The following is a 9,682-nucleotide window of genomic DNA, read 5'->3' as shown; positions in this document are numbered from 1 at the left end:
AGGGGGTAGATACCAGAAGGATGGGCACCAAGGAGGAGGACAGGAAGGTGCGTTACCATGCATGGCCCGAGAAAAACATTGTGACTTGGGGCCAGGCTTTCGCCATCATGGCAGCTGTTATAGTTGCGAAATTCCAGGATGAAGGGCCAGGTCTCTTCCACTACGCGAGCGTAATCACAGAGGAGGCTGCCAAGTGCGGGGGCATGGGGTGGTACCATTATGATTGTGACTTCCGTAAGAAGAGGGCTATTTGTCCAGACCTTGAGTGGGATCAGCTGGAAGTCAGGTTATGGGTGAAGCACATGGGCAAGCACACAGTGGAGGCAGCAACAAAATCAGGCGCAGCGAATAGCGAGAAGAGCAAGGAAAACAAACAGGAGGGGAAAGTGCTGAACAGGAAGCCCTTTCGAGGCGGTCGAGGGGGGGGGGGGCGCAAGCCGGGCTTTAGGGCACAGTCCTCTGGCACCTGCAGGCTCTTTAACGCAGGGTCCTGCTCGTGGGGCAAAGCGTGCCGTTTCGCTCACAGTTGCAGCAAGTGCGGGGCACCCCACGCTGCCACCGCATGCTCCAAGTGCGACGGCCCCGGCCAGCCATCCACCAGCAAGTAGCCGGGGGCGGGCGCAGGCTCCACCGCCGGCCCGCCCCTCTGCCCACTGGCCCCTAGCTAATGCGAACAACAGCGCGCTTGTCCTCGCCCCGCACGATTTCTCGAGAGGCCCCTCCCCAATTAGCATAACGAACCTCCTTACCGCCCTCCGCGGATACCACAGCAGCAGCGAGGGGACCCTCATTGCGGAGGGCTTCATAGAGGGATTCCGCATCCCTTACCAAGGCCCCTTAGTGAGCAGGGATGCGGAGAACCTTAAATCTGCTAGGGACCACCCGGAGATAGTGCAGGCCAAAATAGCAAAGGAGGTGTCCTTGGGCAGGGTGGCGGGCCCGTTTACCAGCCCCCCAGTGCCCCATTTTGTGATCTCCCCTTTGGGGGTGGTACCAAAAAAGGAGCCTGGAGCGTTTCGTTTGATTCAGACCTTATCACACCCAGAAGGGGACTCTGTGAATTCTTGGCTTGACGAAGGAAGGTGCTCGGTGTCCTACTGCTCCTTAGACTTGGCTGTAGACATGGTCAGGAGGGCAGGGGAGGGAGCCTGGCTAGCCAAGTCGGATATTGAATCGGCTTTCAGGCTGCTGCCGGTACACCCAGACAGCCAACACCTTTTGGGCTTCAGGTGGGAGGACAAAGTCTTTTACGGCAGATGTATGCCCATGGGTTGCTCAGTGTCATGCGCGTACTTCGAGGCGTTCAGCTCCTTCCTCCAGTGGGTCCTAACGAGCAGGTATGGCATAGAGGGAGTGACCCACTACCTGGATGATTTCCAGTTCATCGGGGGAGCTGACTCACAGGAGTGCGCAAGGGCATTGCAGTGTTCCAGGAATTGGCCGGACACCTAGGCGTGCCTTTAGCTCCAGGCAAGACTGAGGGTCAGGCGCAGGTTTTGGTATTCTTGGGCATCGAGTTGGACACAGTCAAGGGCGAGTCCAGACTCCCTGCGGATAAGGTACAGGCCTTGCGGCAGGATATTCACGGTCTGCTGGGGAGAGACAAGGCTACGCTGGGTGAAATCCAATGCTTGCTAGGGAAACTGAACTTTGCGGTAAAGGTCATACCCATGGGGAGGGTCTTCGCCCGCAGGCTAGCCAGGGCCACCGCGGGGATAAGGAAGAAACACCACTGGGTCAAGCTGGGGTCAGGGTTGAAACAAGACCTGGTTGTTTGGGACGAGTTCCTAGCCTGTTTCAATGGATCGGTAATATGGAGGCAGCCTTGGGTGGACAGTCAGGAGCTGTGTCTATTCACGGATGCCTCGGGTAGGGAAGGCTTTTGGGCTATCCTGGGTGAGGACTGGTGTGCTCAGGAATGGCCCAACGTCTGGCGTAGGCGCAGGGTCACCAAAAACGTTACTGTACTTGAGCTCTTTCCCATCGTTGTTGCCCTGCACCTTTGGCCCGCCGCGTTGTCAGACAGGAAGGTCATATTCTGGTCTGACAACATGGCGGTCGTCCAGGCAATCAACAGCCAGACTGCCAAGTGCCTGCTGGTGCTGTGCTTGCTGAGGGAATTGGTCAGGGCCTGCCTACGCATCAATGTAGAGTTTAAGGCCAGGCACATTGAAGGCGTGAAAAATGTGGCTTCTGATGCTCTTTCTCGATTCAGGAAGTCCTGGCCGCGGGCGAGAGCACAGATGACCCCATTCCCGGAACGTCTATGGAGGATCCTGCAGTGGGACTGAGCCTGAAGGCGATGGGAGAGAGAGCTCTGGCCCCAGGTACCAGGAAACGCAACGGCGCGCACATGGCGACCTTTAAAGCAGCATCCTTGGCGCTGGGCACATCAGGGGCTACGATGGCGATCCAAGTCCGAGCATTTATCGTGTGGGCTAGGGAGCAAGGAAAAAGCCATTCTTGGGTGGGTAGTCACTTGGCGGCTGTGAGCCTCGATACCAGATTGTCCGGTGGGGCGGACCCCACTAACTCCTTTACCATCCGGGCTGCCATGAAGGGTTGGGCTAGGGAGGAGCCCAGGGTACCTGACAACCGAGCTCCCATCGACTTCGAAATTCTGAAGGGCATGCTGGGCGCCCTTGGGCTGGTAACCCACTCACCTTATGAGGCCACGCTGTTCTCTGTAACATTTTGCCTAGCCTTTTTCGGGGCATTCAGAATTAGCGAGGTAGTGGCCAGGTCTAAGGACGACTGTTCAGGGGATGCCCTGGCCATTTCGGATGTGTCCGTCTCTGACTCCCTGTCCATTAACCTACGAAAGTCCAAGACTGATCAGGCAGGGCGTGGGATTAATGTGGTTCTTCAGCCCCTTGGCGACCCCAGGTTCTGCCCAGTACATTGGGTAAAGGTGTTTTTGGAGTGCAGACCCCCCGCCCCCGGATACCTGCTGTTGCATAGGGACCGTGCCCCTGTAACTAGATACCAGTTTGAGCAGATGATCAGGGCCAGCCTGTCCAGAGCGGGGCTCGCCCAGACGGAAAAGAGGTACTCCAGCCACTCTTTCCACATTGGCGCTGCCACAGCCGCCCACTTCGCGGGTTTAGCGCCTGCTCAGGTAAAGAAAGTAGGGCGCTGGGAATCCGACTGCTATAAAAGATATGTTCGCCCGTGATGTTGGCTTCACTTATTCGTGTGTTTGCAGTGATTTATCGTGTTTTGTCTTTGATTGAATAACCCCTATGATTAAATAACCCTGTGTGTACACCATGTCTCCTGTTTTATTAGGGCGCTTGGTGTGGGTGATCGGGCATTCATTTGTCGCCCGGGCTGCACAATGGGCGTCGCACCGAAACTGGATGCGGCACTTCCCACAGTCTCAGGTGGAGTGGATGGGTTTCCCTGGCATGAGATGGTTTGAGCTAAGGAACAAGCTTGAGCAGAGACTAAGATCACACGGCTCGAGCATCCCTCACATGTTGGTGATTCACCTTGGGGGGAATGACCTCATTACCCTTGGAAGGAGACTGTTGCTGCTAGCCATGAACAGGGACTTAGGGGAGATTTGCAAGCGTCTAGGCCATTGCGAGATCGTTTGGTCGGAGATCATCCCACGAAGGTCCTGGAGGGGGGCTAAATCAATAGAAGCGGTCGAACATTCTAGAAGGCGTATTAACAGAGCTATGCAACAGAGCTATGCGAAAGTTTACGGCACAAAGGGGATTAGGTTTTATTCGCCACGAGATGATTAGGGGGAATATAAAGGGGTACTTCGACTTAGATGGGGTACATCTGTCCCAAGTAGGCATGGACCTGTTTCTATTAGACTTAAGCGAAGCATTAGAGATGAGAGGGTGCAGGTAAAGAACAAGGTTTGGTGGGGGGCCCTGGCTGCGACGGTGAGCCGCTTCCAGGGCTGTGGCGGAGTTACAGGGCGATCTGGAAGCAGGCCGGTACAAAGGGTGCCTCTGCGCGGCACCATAAGGGGGGCCTGAGCCAAAACCGAGGAGCCTCAAGGGAGGACCCGGAAGCCGTGTCAGCGCCCCGCTAGTCCTGCGGGCGGTTGTGGGCCTGAACAACCGGGGGCTTACTATGCGACGCTCCGCCCCGAGAGGGGGGGCGTGAGTAGAATTACCAACGGCACGTGATCGTAGAAAGAATCACCTGGAGGGCAGCATCGGCGGGCATCGATCCCGCGCTGCCCGGCTCATCAGGCGGGCAGGCGACCCAGTTAGTTGCCTGCCCTTGGATCGCCCGTAAGATAACCCGCCCATTACATATTCTGGAATTATGTAATAAACCTGCAGCATTGTTACCCAACACCAACTGTCTTGTGTGTGTCATTTGGGTAACCTATTATGGGGGAGGGGGGACAGCGGGGTGCCCCTGGGGGTACTATGTCGCTGACCGCGGCCCCCGCAGGGGGCCAATCGGCGGTCGGCGCCTTAGTGCCCCCGGGACACCGGTCACCCCTCCACACCTCCTCCCACTGGGGGGGGGGGGGGGCGGGGACGCAGACCGGAGCCCCCCTCCTCGGGCTGGCCGGAAGTGACGCGCAATGCGTGTCACTTCCTGGCCCTGGTGTGAGGGGGAGGCTATTTAGCCTTCCCCCACCCTCCTGGCGACCTCTTTGTCGCCCACCTCGCCATTTCCCTCCCTACCGCTTACCCGGCGTAGGCGTTGGGTGGGGGGGTTTCTGAGCGTTGTAATGTTTTCTTTTTCGTTGCAGGCGGAGTTACAGGGCGATCTGGAAGCAGGCCGGTACAAAGGGTACCTCTGCGCGGCACCATAGGGGGTGCCTGAGCCAAAACCAAGGAGCCTCAAGGTAGGTCCCGGAAGCCGTGTCGGCGCCCCGCTAGTCCTGCGGGCGGTTGTGGGCCTGAACAACCGGGGGCTTGCTATGCGACGCTCCGCCCCGAGAGGGGGGGCCTGAGTAGAATTACCAACGGCACGTGATCGTAGAAAGAATCACCTGGAGGGCAGCATCGGCGGGCATCGCTCCTGCGCTGCCTGGCTCATCAGGCGGGCAGGCGACTCAGTTAGTTGCCTGCCCTTGGATCGCCCGTAAGATAACCCACCCATTACATATTCTGGAATTATGTAATAAACCTGCAGCATTGTTACCCAACATTAACTGTCTTGGGTAACCTATTATGGGGGAGGGGGGACAGCGGGGTGCCCCTGGGGGTACTATGGAAACTCCAGCGGAGCACAGGCTGAGGAGACCACAAGCTCGAGGAATAAGCACTCATCATAATGAAGCTGTGTCCTGACAAATCGGATCTATCTAGTAGACTTTTATGCTAAATTACATTTTGAAAATACGCTCTCTCTCTCAATTCTGCGCCAGCCCAGCGCCATCTCAACATGGCTCGTCGTATGTTTACATTTTATGAAAACACTAGCAAAAGACGAACAGCATGGTTGATGTAGTAGCGGCCATCTTGGATGTATACAGGTCCAATGAAACAGGACGGAAACACAATTTTGCCTTGAAGCTTGTGTGAAAACTTTTCAATAAAAGCTGGAATGCTGCTTTAAGAACTAAATAATACTACCGCAGTATGTCGCGCGTAATTTCCTAATTCCGTATTTGAGAATATTTGTACCAATAGAATTTTAAAATATCAATGTTTGCATTTTTTTAATAGGTAGCTTAATATTTAATTTAAAAATAATATGTGTAAATGCCAAAATTTTGATTTTGAAATCACTGCGATTTCGGGTTGGGTTTTTCGTGTATGAAACAAGGACTTGTTAATGGCAATATTACCGCCAAATCCGTTAGTAAGCAGCAGGCAGGTTCTCGCATGTAGTTTGGGCATACGTTCTGTAGAAATCATAGCTAACTTCCTTAATGGCACAACTAACGCTCAATGAGGCGATCGAAAAATATTGCTTTTGAATATCTGCTTGAAACCGACAAGGGATACATCGCATCAACACGAACGGCAAACATTCTTGTCCAAAGCTGTTTGGCCCATTTTGCTTTCCGTAGTTTCTGAGCTGTCACTTTGGTGACGTCTCCGTTGCTAACCAACAGACTCGCGGCGACACAGAATCAAACCTGCGTGGCGGGACTTCGGGCAGGCACGAAGTATGAAGCGGGGGTCGAGCAGTCAATTAAAGGAAGCTATCAACGCGTTGTGCCGGGTGATAGGTGCCTCCGGTGGAGGCCCGAGCCCAGAGACCTTCAGGCAGGCAAAGTTCAACCAAGCTCCAGCGGTGAGAGGGGAAAAGGGTGGTGAGCTCCAAGGGGATTATTGTTACTGTTCATTAGCACTTGTGAAGCGCACAATAAATATACTATGCTATCGCTGCGCCTTTTGGTAGTTGGGGCGGGGGCGTTTTACCGGTATTTCTATTGCCCAACGTCTGTTCTTTTAATTCCTGGGCGCGTCTGGGTACATATAGACTCTGCAGCACTTGCCTTCTCTGAATGGATTCCCCACTCAACTCTATGTCTTCAGTTCATCATTTTCCTAGGTTTGGAGTTCCGGTTGGCAGCTTGACGTACTCTGGGCGTTGAAGCCGCGGTCTGCTCCCCTTGAATCATTGATACACCTGATGATTAGTAAGAGATAAACCCATGACTGTGACGACATGGATCTAGTGACAACCCTGCCTGGGGAGCCAACAGGCCTGCATGCGTCTGCTCTCCCCCAGCTCTTTGCTTCTATATTTCCCATGTGACTAATTAGTTCACGCCTGTTTTGGTCTAAGAGTTATGAGACTTGTTTATCGAATTATAAAGCCGGATTACACGTCCTACAATTCTCAGAAAAATTTAGACTGGGCTGACTATTCACGCATGGACCTGGGAAACTTGGCAGGTATTCCAAAACTCCGGCATTGGACCTTGCACCGTATGGCCTTTATTGCTGTCATCATCGTTGCCTCTGAATCTAACCTCTTATGAGCTCATAGGCATGTTTACCTTGGGGGCCTAAGCATCTTTGAGACAGTGCTTGGTCCTTAGCCCTATTATCGCGAGGCATGCCCTCCCTTTTCACACGGTTCTATTGCCTGTAGACCCCTGGCCTTTAGATTTCATACCTTGCTCTGTCGTCCCCGACTGTATTGCTCCAGTCTCCCATCCGTTTTCTTTCCAGCCACTAGAACAGTTCCCCATGGCCCTTAAACGTGTTGCATTTGATTCCCGTTCTATTGTTTATGTGCACCTAGATAAGCCTATTGTCTCTTAGTCCTATTATATATGATCTATGGGTCATTCAAACATGTAATCTATGACATCCCTTTAGCTCTGACCATTTGTCTTTGAAACATGCACTTGTCAGCTGTTGAAACCCATAATTTTCTGTTTTGTGGTACTAAAGCGTTAATCTTTGAGGCCCTTAGATCTGTCCTTTTTAGGGGCATTTGTCTTATTGCCTCCTCGGTTGGTAGAAGTTTCTTCTGTGGTTCGTCAAGACATGACATCACTGGAGCTCCCAGACTAGACATATGATCACTCTGAACCAGCTATCAATTTGTGATGCTCCCTGCTACTTAATTTTCCAGCTTCTTGTTACTTCTGTGTCACCTGTCTGTACCTACATTGATCCCTTTTATACCTGCCTTCTCTGAGATTCCCCATGCCGTTATCTCTGAAGACAGAGAGTTTGAGACTTGAAATATGTCTGACACAATATTGGCGTCAATAATCTCAAACTGCACATATTCAAACTCCACAATATCGACTACCAATCTATGGTCAAGGTTAGGGAAGTGTAGATTTTCCATTCTTAACCCCACGTCTTCTTTTAATGGTGACATGTTGACAGCCAATATTATGGAGATAATTTTGGAGCAGGTCAATATTAAAACGTCACTATTGTTATCGAATACCTCTGTTGAATTCTATGACTTGTCTGCCTCAGAACCCCTTGAAGCCTTATAACTGAAACCCCAACTTACATTCCTAGGTCGTGTAACATTGGGTCGTTACATGATTAACAGAGGAGAGATTCTGTCTCCAACTCTTAACCATAGGTTTAAATTCTGCCTCATAAATATTAATTAAGCAGGATTCCTGTGACGCCAGCCCCTTTGCGCTGTGCTCAACTAGTACATCAAGCAAAGCTTTGATCTGCCCATGGTTTCTCGTGCTGTGTGTGGTAACACCGTGCTGCCACCCATGCAAATGACTCATGGTCCAAGAAGTATATTTTGGGATGATTTACTATTTTTTTTATTATTTTATGTTTTTAGGTAGGGTTTTTGTAAAGTGCCACAATTCATCTAGCAGTGGCCCCAGTGGTTTATTTATGTTACAAAGGACGTGGGGAATATCTCAAGGTCCTTGATAAAAACAGGTAATTTGTCTTTGATGTTATATTAATTAATGAAATTTATCAACCATTTAAGATGGTAAGTGGTTTTAAAGCCTTAGAAAAGAGTAGGGTGACTGGGTGTATAGGAACGTAAGACCAATAGGCAGTTTTAAGCATCTAAGGGATATGCTAGGGTTTATTTCATTCTTTTTTTGGATTGACGGGTTTGTAATTTATCCCACTGGATGTTAAAGTGGTTTACATGAAAATACATTTGTACATCACATATTATACATGAGGTGTATAATACAAATTAAATTGTAGTGTATAATAAATATTACATTTGTATTTACATCTGTGTGTGCGGTAAAGGCAAAATGTAGTCAACAAGAGAGGATCCTAAAAGTCTAGTGCATGAGCTTCATTTTATGAATTTTATATATATATATATATAAATATATGGCGGTCGCCAGTAGGTAGTTATAGTTGGGACCTAGTTTCCATAGAAGTTTTTTTTTATTTGTCAATAACTTTGGTGTCGTTTGATGAATCGTCTTGAAATTTTCAAAACTGTTGTGCCACTCACTTCAGCTGCTGTCTTGAAAGTTTCGGGGTGGTCCATCTAGTGGGGGCCGCGGAAAAGGGGGTCCCAAAATGTGTTTTCCCTATGTTAATTCCCATTGGAAATTTAGACAGGGCTACAGCCCAAACTACTGAACAGGATTACACCAAATTTAGCAGGAAGGTAATTGTTGGCCCAGGGAAGTGCCTGTTTGTGGTTTGGTGTAAATCCGTTCAGTAGTTGCAGAGTTATTCAAAGAAATTTCTAATTGTGTGTGTGTATATGTGTGTGTGTGTGTGTATATATATATATATATATATATATATATTACTTTCTTCAGACCCACATGAAAAATCTAGATTCTTATGTACAAGACACCAGTGATTTTTTGAAAAAAATTAAGGATCTAGTATGGAGTTCTGAATTATTGTTAGTGACATTGGATGTGACTTCCTTATATACATGCATTAAGCACATGGATGGCCTAAGAGCAGTGGAGTACTTTTTAAACAGAAGATCAATGGAACACACTGAACATACACGAATGTTACTTAGTATGTTATCTTTCTGTTTAGAAAACAATTATTTTTTGTTCAATGATCAATTTTATCAACAAGTACAAGGTGTGGCTATGGGGGCCAGCTTTTACCCCAGCTACGCCTGTTTATTTATGGGCTGGTGGGAGGAGCTGGTCCTTCAGCGTGATCATGAGCAAGTCTGTAAAAACAATATAGTCTCCCGGTGGCGTTTTATTGATGATTTATTTATTGTCTGGCGAGGTTCTGAGGAGAGTGTTTTACATTTTGTAGAAAACATCAATCATAATGAATTTAACTTAAATTTTACG

General features: G+C 49.8%; 1 protein-coding gene across 1 annotated transcript in view; it reads left to right on the top strand.

Moving 5' to 3' along the window:
- The first annotated feature begins 5,976 nt into the window (after positions 1-5,976).
- Positions 5,977-9,682, top strand: part of TEDC1 (tubulin epsilon and delta complex 1) — a 639,294-nt gene continuing 635,588 nt past the window's right edge. Inside the window, exon 1 of the mRNA XM_085627166.1 lies at positions 5,977-6,225. Coding sequence (XP_085483292.1) covers positions 6,100-6,225 — 126 coding nt within the window. The 5' untranslated portion in view covers positions 5,977-6,099. The remainder of the gene's footprint in view (positions 6,226-9,682) is intronic.

This window comes from Triturus cristatus, chromosome 9, assembly GCF_964204655.1.
Source record: "Triturus cristatus chromosome 9, aTriCri1.1, whole genome shotgun sequence".
NCBI classification, from domain to species: Eukaryota; Metazoa; Chordata; class Amphibia; order Caudata; family Salamandridae; genus Triturus; species Triturus cristatus.
The sequence above is the reverse complement of the archived record's forward strand: the minus strand, read 5'-3'. Positions and strand labels throughout refer to the sequence as shown.